Source organism: Vicia villosa, linkage group LG2 (genome assembly GCF_029867415.1).
Source record: "Vicia villosa cultivar HV-30 ecotype Madison, WI linkage group LG2, Vvil1.0, whole genome shotgun sequence".
Taxonomy (NCBI): Eukaryota; Viridiplantae; Streptophyta; class Magnoliopsida; order Fabales; family Fabaceae; genus Vicia; species Vicia villosa.
This window is the reverse complement of record NC_081181.1, coordinates 175,295,175-175,311,966: the sequence shown is the minus strand read 5'-3', so window position 1 is coordinate 175,311,966 and position 16,792 is coordinate 175,295,175. Positions and strand designations below refer to the sequence as shown.

Below are 16,792 nucleotides of genomic sequence, written 5' to 3'. Positions count from 1 at the left end.
TTTTAGGTGATTTTATTTGAAAATGAGAGGCTTCAAAAATATTTGTAGACGTGTGTTTGATTTAACCATATGACTTACGAAAAACATTGTTGTGTTTTTTTACAAAACATTGATCACTTAACTAGACACGACTAGGTGAGCTTTCACATTTCCTCTCTTTTACACTTTGAAGCTTCGAGTCCTTTTTTCGGTTGTACCAATCATATAATCACTTCACTTGAACTTTCTTGTAAACGAGGTTTGATATATTCTTCGGCTTGATTTTGAGGAATAGATTTATCAACCATCTTGTACATCTTTGAGGGCTAGCTTTAATAATTGGTTTTCTTCATGGGTCGTTGTCATTAAAATCACTTCAATAGTTGTTACAGCTTCAGGTGTTTTCATCATCAAAACCATGATATTGTCAAGGCCAAGCACATCTTGCTTATCTATAAGCTTTGATCACTTTCTGATTATACCTACAAGCACATAATTCCACACACCGGACCCATCCGACCACCAGAGAGAAATGTTGGTTGACATAAATAAGAAGGAGACTGTGGGCTCTGTCCAGATTTCACGGTTACACTCCTTTGTATATTTCAAGGGAGAAATTATAGAAGAAATCTGCGAACACAAAAGTTCAAAGAAGTCGAGATCGAAAACTTGTATTCGGTCAAAGAGTCTTCCTAGATAGACAAGTCCATATATTACAGTTTCCATAAAAGTCACAGTTATAACACGAACTATTAAATCGAGTTAAAAGATTCAATTGAGGGACTTATTAAAAAGGAACTATTGGCTGAGTACACCATGGATAACAAGAGACGTCAAGAAGACTCTCTGAGGAAGAAGAGTTCCCCCAGATGACACTATCCTCCAATAACATTATCGAAGTTGTTACTAGATCCAAGAGCAAGGATATTAACAATGGATAAGAAGAATAAAATAAAGGGAAACGCCAATACATCACTTTTATCACTGGTGGTTGAAGGATAGAAAAACACTTAGAAAGGGGGGGTTTGAATAAGTGTAGCTTTTAAAACTTGTAAGATAAAAAACAATTTGCACAATGATTTTTATCCTGGTTCGTTGTTAACTAAACTACTCCAGTCCACCCCCTTGGAGTGATTTACCTCACCTGAGGATTTAATCCACTAATCACACAAGATTACAATGGTTTTCCACTTAGACAACTTCTAAGTCTTCTAGAGTATACTGATCACAACCTGATCACTCTAGGAACAAACTGCTTAGATACCCTCTAAGACTTTCTAGAGTATTCTGATCAACAACCTGATCACTCTAGTTCTTACAATTAAATGTAAACAAATTCTTTTAAGAGTTACAATGCTTCTTATAAAGCTATTATCACAACTGTGATTTTCTCTTAAGTTTAAGCTTAATCTCACTAATATATTACAACAACATTGTAGTGAGGTTGAAGATGAAGTTTGAGAGCTTTTTGAATTTGACAATGTTTCTGTATATTTGCGCAAGTGTTGTATTCAGCTTCTCATCAGAACTTCTATTTATAGGCGTTTGAGAAGATGACCATTGGGAGCATTTAATGCTTTGCGTGATCCGTACAGCATTGCATTTAATGTTTCACTCTTTTGTCAACTACCTCGAGCCTTGCTTTCGCTGTGTCTACTGACGTTGCCTTTAATAGCTACTAACGTTCCTTTTATCAGTCAGTGTAGCCTGTCATCTTGTACTTGCTTCTGATCTCATGTTTGTGTAAACAATGTTTGAATATCATCAGAGTCAAACAGCTTGGTGCAGAGCATCTTCTTGTCTTCTGACCTTGAAGTGCTTCTTAGTGTGATACCATGAGAACTTCAGTGCTTCTGCTTCTGATCTCAAGTCCTTCTGATGCTTCCATAGACCATGTCCTGATTCTGCTTGACCATCTTCTGATGTCTTGCCAGACCATGTTCTGATGTTGCATGCTGAACCTTATGAGTCAGTGCTTCTTGCTCTGATTTTGTGCATACTCTTTATGTGATTCCTGAAATGGAAATTGCATAGGATTAGAGTACCACATTATCTCATACAAAATTCATATACATTGTTATCATCAAAACTAAGAATATTGATCAGAACAAATCTTGTTCTAACAATCTCCCCCTTTTTGATGATGACAAAAACATATATAAATGATATGAATTTGCAATCAGAATATCAGACGGCTAAAGACAATTACACAGTTATAGCATAAGCATATAAACATAGTGTGTGAATATGTCTCCCCCTGAGATTAACAATCCCCCCTGAAATAAATACTAGAAGAAATTTATAAATAAAGGACTTCCCTGAGTATTTTCCATTTCAGTTGAGACGATCACATATGCTTAGATCTTCAGAACATCCATAGCTTCTGCTTCTTGCTTCCATAGGACAGCTTCAGAGCTTGAATTTCTTCTTGGATCATTGCATGCTAGATTGTATCAGAACATTGTTGAATGTACCAGAGCATCATCAGAGCATCTCTACATCCTGAAATGTTACAAAACAAACTATACGACAAAAGTCAGAGCATGAATGAATCAGAACATAATATATGTATCAGAGTATAAAAAATAATGTTTCAGAGCATATTTAGAACTAAAACATGCATCAGAACATATAAGGAATAAGAATGTGTTAGAGCATATTCTATCATCAGAATATCATAACATTCTTCCTTCTTGCTTCTGATCTTGAAGCTTCATAGCACTCAACTTGCTTCAATTTCCATGAGCTTGTTTCCATACAGAATTGCTTTTCCCATGTCTTTGCTTCTCATGTTGAGCTTTTAAGATTGTCTTCAATCCTGCAAAACACTTAAAGACACAGAACTTGCAAGTTCTTATTAGAAATGTGGAGACTTTCTCCCTGCAACTGATAATATAAATCAGATCATTTATCACATTTTCTCCCCCTTTTTGTCATAACATCAAAAACACAAAAGATTCAGATGAAAAACAAAACAATATGAGAGAAAAGAAGGATAATTTTCATTGATTGCAAAAGAGAATTATCAGAAGGTACAAGGAAGATGCATAGAAGACAAATGCAAGAAACAAAGAAACAACTAAGACACAAAGGACTAAGACGACCCTAGCTTAGACATAATCTTGGCCAGCATGTCATGAATCCCAGCATTGCTCTCAGTCTACCTCTCCATGAAAGAGCGGAACTCAGCATTGGTGTCTTCTTGCTTGTCCATACGAGAAGCTAGTTCAGCTTGGTTCTTCTGAATAACCTTTAGAGTCTTCACCAGAAGAAGCTTCACAACTTCTGTTCAGAGGAACAGCAATCTCAACAGCAGCTTCCATTGTCAGATCATCATCATGATTTTCCTCAACAGGAATAGTCTCAGCATGATGATCTTCAGCATCAGCTTCTCCCATATAAGCATCTTCTTCATACTCAGGAGCAGGAAGATCAGAATCTCCATTCTCAAGAGCTTGAAGAATGGCAGCAAGATTCCTTGGAGCAGAAGGACCTTCAACTTCTAGAGGATCAACAACTTCTGGAATGACCAAATTGGGGTCCTCCTCAGAAGGATTTTCTCTCAGAAAGTCAAACAGTGACTTGAAGTCTCCAATCAGAACTGGATACTTAGGTCTCCAGACCACAATTTCCCTACAAGGATTGGCTTCCATCTCCGCAGAAACTCGTGCTTCTGCAAGTTCATCAATGAATTCCTTTTCTTAAAAACAATATCTCCCCCAAGACGACTGAACTAAAAGTCTTCATAGGGCCTCAGAATTCCACAAGGTCATGGAGCAAGTTCTACACAAATTTCCTGAAGTTCTTCAAAATAAGCATCTGCTTTTCTTCGGAAGATTCTCCAGAATTTTCGCATAGCAACATCATTTAATCCAGCATGTTCAACTATTCTGAGAGTATCAAGGACTCTTCTGATATTCCTCTTTACCATTTCATAGATTACACCAATAGGGTATGCTCGGCGGGATTTGATTTTGGTTATGGGAGAGTCTGGTTTTGGAACAGAATAGGGTTGAGGCTCTCTATCAAGACGGAGGGATGATTCTGCTTCATTCTCATAATCTAACACTACCAGCTCAGCTTCAGGACGAGGCTTGGGTGTGTAATTACAGTCACGGAGCAATTGCTTATGTGATGCAGAATCTGGGAGATCTGATACAGAGGGATTATTTTGAGATGTGGAAGGAATGGGTTCATAGTTTGCATGAGGTGGGGGTTGATAAGTGTATATATTTGTGTGAGGTGGAAAGAGAGTTTGAAGGGGTTGAATATCAAGAACAGGGTTTTCAAGGGCCTGGTCAGAAACAATGTTGGTTGTGGATGGAGAGGGAGGAATGGGAACATTTGTGATGGGTGAATGAGAAGGGGTAAGAGTATTGGTTACAGGAGAAGAAGGAGGTGTGAGAACATGGATATTTATGGGTGATTCTGATGGGGCTTTTTCTGGTTGATTTACTGGTTCAGGGGTTTGAGCAACATTTATTGGTGCAACTTCTGAACGTAAAGCAGGAACAGAATCAGGTTCAGAGAGATGTATACCTTTGGACACCTTCTGAATAGCCTCAAACACAGCCTCCAGTTTCCTCTGCTTCTTACTCTTCTGCTCTTCCACAATCTTTTCCTTCCCAAGAGAAATTTCTCTTCTTCTAGCAGATTCCAGTTTCTCCTTCTCATTATCAACAGCCTTCTGACCTTCAACTACTTGAGTTGTTGGTCCTTGAATCATTCCTTCTGGCTGATTCATAGCTTCTTGAACTTCTTCTTCTTCATCCGAATCTTCAATGATCAATTTTCTTTTTCTTGTCTTCTTCTTTTCAACAGCCTTTTCATTTTCCACATTCTTATTTTTCATTTTTCTCTTCTTCTTTTTCTTCTTCTCAGCAGTCTCTTTTTCACTATCTTTATTTTCAACTACAACTTCCTGAACTTCTTCAGCAACAACTTCTTCTTGGGCAGCTTTCTCAACAACAACAGTAGCAGCAGCTACACTTTGGACTACCTTCTCCTGGTTAACAGAAGGATGATCAAAATTTCGCTTTGTCCTTCTTTCCTTCTTGACAACAGCATCAGGTGCAGCTTCTGAAACATCTTCTGAAGCAGCAGGCCTGGAAGTGGAAACTTTCTTGCGACCACCTTTAGCGGGAGCAACTTTGCCTTTTTCTTCCTTGAGTAAGTTCATATATTTAGTTATGACTCCTGGCAGCTCACTTCTGAAGAAGGACTCAAAGTCAGCAAGAACAGGATCTCTTCTGCTTCTTGCTCCAGGAAGAGGTTGAGGGGTTTGTATGATAACATCAATAACACTCATCTTTCTCAAGGTGAGAGCATTCAAGCAACTTCCAGTATCAACAACAAGATATTTGATGATCCCTTGAGCTTTCAAGTCTTCAACAATCTTGGAATGAACCAGAAGATTTGTAATAATTCTTCCAAAAGGAATAATAGTACACTTCTTTGTTCTGAAGGCATTTCTGGAATCCCTCACAGCATTCCACATGTGGTTGAAGATTATGTAGATAACATCAACCTTCTTCTGAGTGGCAATGCAATACAGAATGTATTTCTGCTCATTGTTGACAAAATCTACAGAATGGGTTGCTTTCCTGTGATAGAAACACCCCAGAAGAATCTTGGTCCAGATTTTGTAGAGATCCTTCATGCCCTTGACACGATCGGTTTTCTTCACGTTTTTATCGAGAGTAGCCAACACCTCATCCCAATCAGCCCTTAGATCAATTTCATGAGCACCCTCAGGGTTTCTTAGATCAAACATCATTCTCAGGATGTTTTCAGTAACGACCACAAACTTCCCATGAACAAAAGACAGAATAGATTTAGGAGCTACAACAGCGTGCACCCAAAATTCTTTTACAAGATCTGGGTAAACCGGTCCACAGAACTCAGCAAATAATGAAGTCCATCCTTGAAATATGATATCTTCTTTAAGATGAAACTCATGTTCTTCAGGACTATCAAAGTCTACCATAAGTTCACAAATAACTTCCAACTCCTTTTTGGGAATAGAGCAGGAGATAACTGGGACAATTTGCTGATCTTCTTCTTGAAGATGGAGAGGAGCAGATGAACCAGCGTTGAGAGATGATGAAGCAGCCATTGAAACAGTACTGAGATTGCAAAAAATATTTCTAGGTTTGCGCTTAGGGTTAGAGAAAAGGGCAAAGAGGTTACAAAAATGCATGCACAAGGAGAGAGAGAATGGGAGCGAAAAAGATAAACGTTATAATTTAAAATATATTTATAGAGGCGGATTTAAAAAAAATAATGCAATAAAATTATGAGAATGGACAGTTACAGAATCAATTGAAATCAACTGCATTAAATGATGAGTGACGTTAGGTGAGAGAACGTGGTAATTGAAATGATTTAGACAGTTACCTAGGGCGGCGTCCCATCAGATTCACTCACGCTTTTACCATCCGTGCGAACACGAGTTCACCATCGGAAAACATTTGATGACAGCTATGTTGCATTGTATTTGCTTCTGATGATGAATAGAGCTTTTTCATCTTCTGATTCTGGTCACTTATTCTGACTACCATTCTTTAGAAATGATCTAGTTCTGATAGGATCATCTTTCTTTCCAAGAATCACATCTTCTGAGTGAGCTGAGGTGAGTCTAGAAGATCTTCTGACGGTTGGCTCTTCAGAAATTCTGAGATTCTCTAAAGATGCAGCAACTTGATCTTCTGATTCTTTGCTTCTGAGATTTTCAGCTTCTGAAACTTTGCTTCTTGGTTCTACAGCTTCTGATATTTCAATATCTATATCTGCAAAATTCTCAAACTACTTTGGCTTTTCAAAACCAAGCTTATCATCAAATCTTATATTGATTGATTCTTCTACAACCAATGTTTCAGTATTGTATACTCTGTAGCCTTTAGAGCGTTCAGAATATCCAAGAAGGAAACATTTTTGTGCCTTAGAATCAAACTTACCAAGATGATCTTTAGTATTCAGAAAAAAACAAACACATCCAAAAGGATGAAAATATGAAATGTTAGGCTTTCTGTTCTTCCACAATTCATAAGGAGTCTTATTTAGAATAGGTCTTATAGAGATTATATTCTGAATATAACATGCAGTGTTTCTTGCTTCTGCCCAGAAGTGCTTAGCCATATTGGTTTCATTGATCATGGTTCTGGCCATTTCTTGTAGAGTCCTATTCTTTCGCTCTACAACTCCATTTTTCTGTGGAGTTCTAGGGCAAGAGAAATCATGGGCAATACCATTTTCTTTGAAGAACTCCTCAAAGAATCTGTTCTCAAATTCACCACCATGATCACTTCTGAACTTTATGATTTTGCACTCCTTCTCAGCTTGAATCTGAGTGCAGAATTCAAAGAACACTGAATGAGACTCATCCTTGTGTTTTAAGAACTTTACCCATGTCCAGCGGCTATAATCATCTACGATGACTAATCCATATTTCTTCCCCCTGACAGATGTTGTTTTGACTGGTCCAAATAGATCAATGTGCAGAAGTTCTAACGGCCTTGAGGAAGAGACAACATTCTTAGATTTGAAAGCAGGTTTGGAGAACTTGCCCTTCTGACATGCTTCACAAAGAGCATCTAATTTGTATTTCAGATTTGGGAGTCCTCTGACCAGATTTAGTTTGTTAATCTGAGAAATCTTTCTCAAACTAGCATGTCCTAATCTTCTGTGCCAGACCCATTGCTCTTCAGAAACAGACATAAGGCAAGTCACCTTCTGCTTCTCAAGATCTGAAAGATCAATCTTATAAATGTTGTTCTTTCTCTTGCCTGTAAATAGGATTGAGCCATCCTTCTGACTTACAGCCTTGCAAGACTTTTGATTGAAGATTATGTCATAGCCATTGTCACTTAATTGACTTATGGACAATAAGTTATGCGCTAATCCTTCTACAAGAAGTACATTAGTTATGGAAGGAGAGTTACCAACACTTATGGTTCCAGAGCCAATAATCTTGCCCTTCTGATATCCTCCAAACTTGACTTCTCCACCAGATTTAAGCACCAGGTCTTGGAACATAGACCTTCTTCCCGTCATGTGTCGCGAGCACCCAGAGTCCAGGTACCATGACATTTTGTGCTTTGTCTTCTTTGCTGCTAAGAATATCTGCAACAGAAATTATCTTCTCCGTAGGTACCCACAGTTTCTTGGGTCCTTTCTTGTTAGTTTTCCTCAAGTTCAGATTGAACTTGGGTTTAGCATGATAAGTAACAGGAGGAACAGCATGATATTCTTTAGGTTTGGCAGCCTGATATTTTTTAGGTTGTGTCACATGCTTCTTGGTGTGTGAAGTGTTAAAACTTTTGGCATGTGAAGTGAGCCTAATATCATGTGAGTGGCCATATTTGAACTGATCATACAATGGCTTGTATGTGATTTTCAAATCATCTACAGGTTCAAATTTACGTGGGATATCACCCTCATAGCCAACGTCAATCCTTTTGTTTCCAGAAACACCATATATCATAGAAGCAAGGTGACTTCTGCCAATACTTCTAGATAGAAACTTTCTGAAGCTCGAGTCATATTCTTTCAGAATATGATTGAGGCTAGGAATGGATTTTTCTGATTCAGAAGGAGATCCAATGTCTTTGGATAATTTTAAAACTTTTTCCTTCAGTTCAGAATTTTCCACTTCCAGCTTCTTAGTTTCAGATTCAAATAGCTTTTTCAGCTTTTTGTATTTGATACTAAGATGAGCCTTGAGTTCCAGAAGTTTAGTTAAACTAGAAACTAACTCTTCTCTAGATAGTTCAGAAAATACCTCTTCAGAATCTGATTCTGATGTAGATTCTGATCCATCATCCACTGTGGCCATCAGTGCAAAGTTTGCTTGCTCGCCTTCAGAGTCTGATTCTGATTCAGAGCACTGGTCAATTCTTCAAGAGAGACTTCATTTAGATTCTTGGCAATTTTGAAAGCAGTCACCATAGGACCCCATCTTCTTGGCAAGCTTCTGATGATCTTCTTGACATGATCAGCCCTTATGTATCCCTTGTCAAGAACTCTCAATCCAGCAGTTAGCGTTTGAAATCTTGAGAACATCTTCTCAATATTCTCATCATCCTCCATCTTGAAGGCTTCATATTTCTGGATCAAGGCAAGAGCTTTAGTCTCCTTGACTTGGGCATTTCCTTCATGGGTCATTTTCAATGAATCATATATGTCATAGGCAGTTTCCCTGTTAGATATCTTCTCATATTCAGCATGAGAGATAGCATTCAGCAAAACAGTCCTACACTTATGATGATTTTTGAATTGCTTCTTTTGATCATCATTCATTTCTTGTCTTGTAAGCTTTACACCAGTAGCTTTCACTGAATGTTTGTAACCATCCATCAGCAGATCCCATAAGTCACCATCTAGACCAAGGAAGTAACTTTCAAGTTTATCTTTCCAGTATTCAAAGTTTTCACCATCAAATACTGGTGGTCTAGTGTAACCATTGTTACCATTTCCATTGTATTGCTCATCAGAGCCAGATGTAGATGTATTTGTTGGATCTTCACCAGCCATCTTGACTTAAGCGCTTTTCTCTTACTGAATCTTTTCTAAACACGGTTAAGTGCTTGCACCTTAGAACCGGCGCTCTGATTCCAATTGAAGGGTAGAAAAACACTTAGAAGGGGGGGTTGAATAAGTGTAGCTTTTAAAACTTGTAATATAAAAAACAATTTGCACAATGATTTTTATCCTGGTTCGTTGTTAACTAAACTACTCCAGTCCACCCCCTTGGAGTGATTTACCTCACCTGAGGATTTAATCCACTAATCACACAAGATTACAATGGTTTTCCACTTAGACAACTTCTAAGTCTTCTAGAGTATACTGATCACAACCTGGTCACTCTAGGAACAAACTGCTTAGATACCCTCTAAGACTTTCTAGAGTATTCTGATCAACAACCTGATCACTCTAGTTCTTACAATTAAATGTAAACAAATTCTTTTAAGAGTTACAATGCTTCTTATAAAGCTATTATCACAACTGTGATTTTCTCTTAAGTTTAAGCTTAATCTCACTAATATATTACAACAACATTGTAGTGAGGTTGAAGATGAAGTTTGAGAGCTTTTTGAATTTGACAGCGTTTCTGTATATTTGCGCAAGAGTTGTATTCAGCTTCTCATCAGAACTTCTATTTATAGGCGTTTGAGAAGATGACCGTTGGGAGCATTTAATGCTTTGCGTGATCCGTACAGCATTGCATTTAATGTTTCACTCTTTTGTCAACTACCTCGAGCCTTGCTTTCGCTGTGTCTACTGATGTTGCCTTTAATAGCTACTAACGTTCCTTTTGTCAGTCAGCGTAGCCTGCCATCTTGTACTTGCTTCTGATTTGATGTTTGTGTAAACAACGTTTGAATATCATCAGAGTCAAACAGCTTGGTGCAGAGCATCTTCTTGTCTTCTGACCTTGAAGTGCTTCTTAGCGTGATACCATGAGAACTTCAGTGCTTCTGCTTCTGATCTCAAGTCCTTCTGATGCTTCCATAGACCATGTTCTGATTTTGCTTGACCATCTTCTCATGTCTTGCCAGACCATGTTCTGATGTTGCATGCTGAACCTTATGAGTCAGTGCTTCTTGCGCTAATTTTGTGCATACTCTTTATGTGATTCCTGAAATGGAAATTGCATAGGATTAGAGTACCACATTATCTCATACAAAATTCATATACATTGTTATCATCAAAACTAAGAATATTGATCAGAACAAATCTTGTTCTAACAGTGGTGCCTGTAACAGCTCGGGCCCCTCGCAAGACGCTCCCGGCACTGCCACCTCACGATCTCCTATACCCCCTCACTAGTAGAGTTTTTGCCTTTCGTGGGAATCGAATCATATAACTTGGGATTCAAGTACATGTTTAATCCATTCTCACTACTTGGCACTTATGTATAAGAATTAACACGCTGATATAAGGTACTATGATATTCAATCAAGAAATAAATAAATTTCCACTAAATTGTCTCTTTTCCTTTTGATTATGAAAGGTAACGATGAATCTAGGGTTCGACTAAAAGAGATCAAAGCCTCATCACAAACACTCGAATGTGTTGTTACAAATGCCATAGGTGTATGGCTAAAGCAATCAAAAGCCCATGATGCCAATGCACATAAACACATAAAGAAATCAGACAACAAAATGGCAAATACTGACTCACCCACTCTTGGAAGCTAACAGGTGAGTCTTCCATACGTCGACCTCGAAACAAGTTTTCATTTGAGACATAGAAGCGGTATTGACCCTTGGTCGGGCACGTCCCCCGAGATGTCTATTAAAACTTCGAGCACAACCTCGTAAGGAAAGCTACATCCTAGAGAAATGAACTCGGGACTCAAAGTAATACAACGTAAATATGTAAGAGCATTGGTAATTAACAATTTGAAATGTACATTGAAGGATAAGAATGATAAAATCTACTTATTCATTGAATTAACATATGCTTAGTACAAGCACGTGTGGTGAAAAAAAAAGAAAAAAAAAAAGAAAAAAACGGATAATCCACCATAGGAACCACTTTCTTGTCTAGATCAAGACAAACTTACTCTTGGGAGATCGACCGAGTAGGATAAAAATGACCTACCTACTTCCAGGAACTTTCGAAAGAGTCTTATGCAATAGAGTAAATTTCTTCCAATGGTTTGGCTAACTCCATAGACAAGGAAATATTCTCGAGGTGTATCTCACGGAAGCCGTCCTTTGTCTTTTTCTGGCCTTTTTGAGATTCTTTCAAAGACTTTTTAAGCTCTTCTATATTTTTTTTGAAACGATCCAAGGATCTATTTTCTTCATCGAGATCATCCTTCGTCCTGAACAAAGATGTTTGAGAAGAAGCCAAATCCTTGTTATTTTCAGTCACTTCATGAGCAAGCAGTTTTACCTTCTCGACTATTGTGTTGAAATATCCAAAAGGGTAACCAATAGAATTTGTAGCCAAAAACAAGTGATACACACCCCAAATTTCTTCCAAACACCAATTCTCTCCACAATGGGGCATTAACCTCTTCTTTGAGCACATCCATCTCTTTTCGAAGACGGTTGGGCAAGAAGACTTCCTTTCGTCCGGCATCTCAGCAAGTCAAGATACAAGACACCAGTCGGGTGTGATAGGCCAACTCCGATAAGTCTCTTTGACGAGCTTCTTTAGAAATATTTAAGAAATAGGATTGATCCATTCAAATACATTATATAACTGTAAAGTACCTGAAAAAGTTATACGATCCTCGTCTGTAAAGATTCATAAATAAATAAATAAAAACACATTATTTTTATTACAGATTATAAATAAAAAGTATCTATTTTATTTCATTTAAATATTTTATTTTTAAAATACATCTTTTTCAAAATTAAATAAAATTAAATGCAAATTAGTTTAATTTGTTTTTTCTATACACAATAACAAATTAAAATTGTTAATACATTTTCTTATAAAACATATTCTAAAAAAATCATAAAATTTAAAATTTTTTAATAAATATGTAATATTGTTTTTTTTATTAAATAATTACGAAAGGAGTACTAGTCAACTAGATAGAATTTAATAGATGATTTAGAAGAATACCATAAAATGGATTCTACTATGTTTCATTACAATTTTGTCGTTATTTACAAATTCAAACAATAAAATTTAACTATTTACCACTTCAATCGACCACATACCACTAATTCAAACACAACCCTATCGTTATTTACAAATTCAAACAATAAATTTAATTATTTATCACTTCATTTGACCATCGAATTCAAACACAACCTTATCTCAAACAAAATTTATTAGTGCATTTGGAAAAAGCAATTAAATGAAAAAAATAATAATTTAAAAAAATTAAAAACTTGACAAAAATTCACTGTTTGAATAAAAAATATAAAATTTATTAAATATTTTGCAAATAAATAAATAATAATAATAAAAAAACTAAAATTGGTTATTCACTCTATATAATATAAATTCTATATAATATAAATGTTAAATTATAGTCGTCCTCATATGTTTCAAAAATTTCAAACTCACCTCCAAAAGTTTTTTAAATTGGAAAAAAGTCTCTAATAATTTTTAAATTGATCCATTCTAATATTCAAAAATGGCAAATTGGTCCTATTTTCAAATTTTAATTTAGACCCAAAACTTTTAAAAATTATAAAAATGATCCAAAAATTTAACAATAAATAATTTAATACTTTATCCAAACAAAAAAACTTAAAATTAAATAAATTTCAATTAAATCATTTAAATTAATTAAAATTATAAATTCTCTAAAAATTTCAATAACCTCGTTCAAACACGCCCATAACATAATGTTCAAAAGATTGAGAGAGTATAGAGTAATTATGGTTCCTCTATAAGCAGCAGACTGAATATTTAAATTTTCTTCACACAATGATAACCTCATAGCAAAGATCACAGTGAAATGCATGATGATTTCATATAAAAACAGCACAAATTTTAACATCTTAAAAAGAAACTTTTCAGGAAACAGCGCAATAATAACCTTATAGCAAGGATCACAGCGAAGCCAAAGGAGCTTGAGCTTTTCAGGAAATAATTTTTTATGAAAAGATTTCATGGATTTGGCAGAAAGGGAAGACTAGAGAGACACAATCCATGTCTCAACATGCAATTTACATTACTATAGTTTTACTGGTTTTGATAGAAATTTTGCAGCTATACGGGAAATAGGATCTACTTCAGTCGGCATGTTCACGCATTCAGAACTTCTTTGACCGTTCAATCTTGATCACACGAATTAAAATAAAAACAAAATTAGCTTTTGTTTTATAATTTAAAAATATCACGTTTCAATCTAAACTGATCAATCATAACCAAACGGTTACCAATGCTCCAACGAGATGAATGCGTTGAATGTGACTTGCAAGGAATCATCATTCATCCGCTATGTAGCACCAACACTTCAAGTTGAAAGCATATTTGAGTGACAAAGATGTTGGTGTCAGATACTCAAACCTCACTGACATGTGAAGTACCTCATTGACATGTGAAGTTACATTCAATCTCTTCTATTTTCTTAAATTATTACAGATATGTAAGTGTCGGTGTCGAGTTTGGTGTTTACACATACTACTTAAGAAGGCGGCCTATTGCGCTGATATTCCAAAATGAAAGATTAAAGCTTCAGATAACACAACTTCAATAAAAGCCTAAGTATGCACCAAAATATAAGCATCACTAGGGGCTCTTAATTATCTCCTTAGAGACACCAAAATATACCACAGTTTATCATAGATATTCGAGAAATAATAATTTTTTCGGAAAAAAAGAAAGAAAGAAGTGCCGTTGCAAAACAGCAAACCTAGTTAAAGCTGGTGCTGCCGATCTCCTTCCGTTTTAGCTCTAAAGCAATACGTTCATTCTCAATCTTCATCCTTTCATTCTCCAGCTTGAACAACTCCAACTCTCGGTCTTTTTTCTTGCTAAACTTCTGCCACTTGAATCTTTCTTTCTCTAATTCCATCATCTCAACCTGAATTTGTAGCTTCTGTTCTTCCAACTGAACCGAACGAGATTCAATCCATTGCTTCTGTAACAAAGCTGCTCTCATATTTTCGGGTAAAGCTTGGTTTCCGTCAGGTTGCGCGATGTGTCCAAGAGGATACAAACTTTTGTTATACTCCTGACAATTTAAAGAGTTCCCGAAAGTAGTAGCGTCTTCTTGACCTTGACCTTGGCCTTGTCTTAGTCTTTTCGTAGATCCTCCCAATCCTCCGAAGATTCCTTGACTATCACAATGTGAAGCGTAATTCTCTTCGAACTCATCATGATCATCAGTTTCCATATCGTGACTATCCTCGTCGTGGTCGTCATGATAGGACCTTCTCACATCATCGTTATCATGATCATCTCTATTTCTGAGAGCTATCTGCAAGGACCGTTGCAATGCGGGATCATGCGGCAAATGCAATCTATTACAATTATGATAAGAACACATCTCTTCATAGAAGAGTTGTTTCGAGTTTAATATTTTTCTAACGTCGTCTTTTTCTTTCTCGTTAAGAAAATCGATAACATCCAACAAAGCGGGATTTTCAACAACTTGACAAGAAGTTCCTCTTCCAAGCATATCATTAAGCCTTTTGTACCTTTTATTAAGATCGTTAAACTTATCCTCGCATTGCTGAGGCGAAACACGATAACCTCTTTCAGCCATAACCTTAGAAATAGATTTCCACTTACCTTTTTTCTGCAAAACCGCGAATTTCCTCCTTCCTCCACCACCACCTTCTGAAGTCCCATCCTCGCCAATATAAGAAACCGCTGTTATCAAAAGCCTCACCATCTTATCAGTCCACTTCACACGCTGCCAAGGCGACCCCTTTTTCCCTCTCGCCCCCTCTTGCTGATGACCCTCACCACCTTCCTCCGGCTCATCCTCCTCACTTGCCGAGTTTTTGTTTCTATCCCCCTGACCAAACTCATTCATCCCTATCTTCTGATCACAGTTCTGCAATGTCCCCATTGTAAGAGGAAAACCTTCACGAATCGACGAATGCACCGCGGAACCTTGACAAGGATGAGTTTGATGTTGGTTCATCGGCGCTTGACGATGAACTCGCATCGATCCCGGCAAACCAAAAGAACCACTACCACCACCTTGAATTATACCTCCCTGTGATAAATTCCCTTCCATTTCACCTCAATAACATCAAAATCAAATCAAATCAAACCAACAAACCTATTCCACAATCAATCCAATTCCACACACATTCTTCACTGATTTCCACCAAACTACACCTTAAAATCTACAAAAACCTACCTAAATTCAATCCTCAAACCCTCAAGATCTTCAAACAAAAACAACCCACAAATCAAAATTGAGCCTTTCTCCAAAACCCATCTCACAAACCAACAAACAAACAGTTCAAATACAACAGAATCAAAAACCCAAATGCTCAAAACAAAAAAAGCATAAATTTTTCAACGAACTTCACAACAACAATGAAAAAAAAAACACCTTTCAGAACCTCATGAACAAGAAAGCTTCAAACTAAGATACTTACAGAATCTCACAACCCCAGAAGAAAAGATTGAAACTTTAACTCAGAATAAATCCATGAGAAAAACACACACCATAACTTCGGAAGAGTGAAAGAGAATGGTAAAAAAAATGAAGAAAACGAGTGAAGCACTAAAAGACAAAAAATGGTTTGTGGTGAGCAAGTTACTTTTCAATTTTCAACTATCAAAATATATAATTTAATCAAAAGGATATAATTATTTAAGATGAGAAAGGTAAAGAATATTAAATGGTTCAATGTATAAAAACTATTTTGTGGGATAATGTTTATTATTTATTTATTTATTTAAAAAATAATAATATATTTGTTTTTTTTAATAGGAGTTGAGTCTTAGAAAAAAAAAACCAAGATTATTTTTAGTTACTAGAATATTCGATGAAATTTTCAATATAAATTTTTGATATTAAATACAGTGAATCGTGAATGAATTGTAAAAAATTTCATTGTTTTCTATCTTGTCAATAAGAAAATTCTAGACACAATTTTTTTCATGAAAGGAGTTAAAAATTAATATTCTTTTGGAGAGGTACTTACCTATAATATTTGATAGGATAAGATTGACTCTTATACATAGAATCTATAAAAACCAAATATATATATATATATATATATATATATATATATATATATATATATATATATATATATATATATATATATATATATATATATATATATATATAAGTTTCTGAATATAAAAATTTTAAAAACTTTTATTTTCTCTATTTATAAGGTTTTTTAATTTTTTAATTATAATAAT

The 16,792-nt window shown here is 35.9% G+C and overlaps 1 protein-coding gene across 1 annotated transcript; it reads right to left on the bottom strand.

Moving 5' to 3' along the window:
• Positions 1–14,195: 14,195 nt before the first annotated feature.
• Positions 14,196–16,186, bottom strand: LOC131653044 (uncharacterized). Its single transcript, XM_058923080.1, has one exon. It carries the CDS (start codon positions 15,642–15,644, stop codon positions 14,310–14,312), a length of 1,335 nt encoding a protein of 444 aa, XP_058779063.1. The 5' UTR covers positions 15,645–16,186; the 3' UTR covers positions 14,196–14,309.
• Between the last annotated feature and the right edge of the window lie 606 nt (positions 16,187–16,792).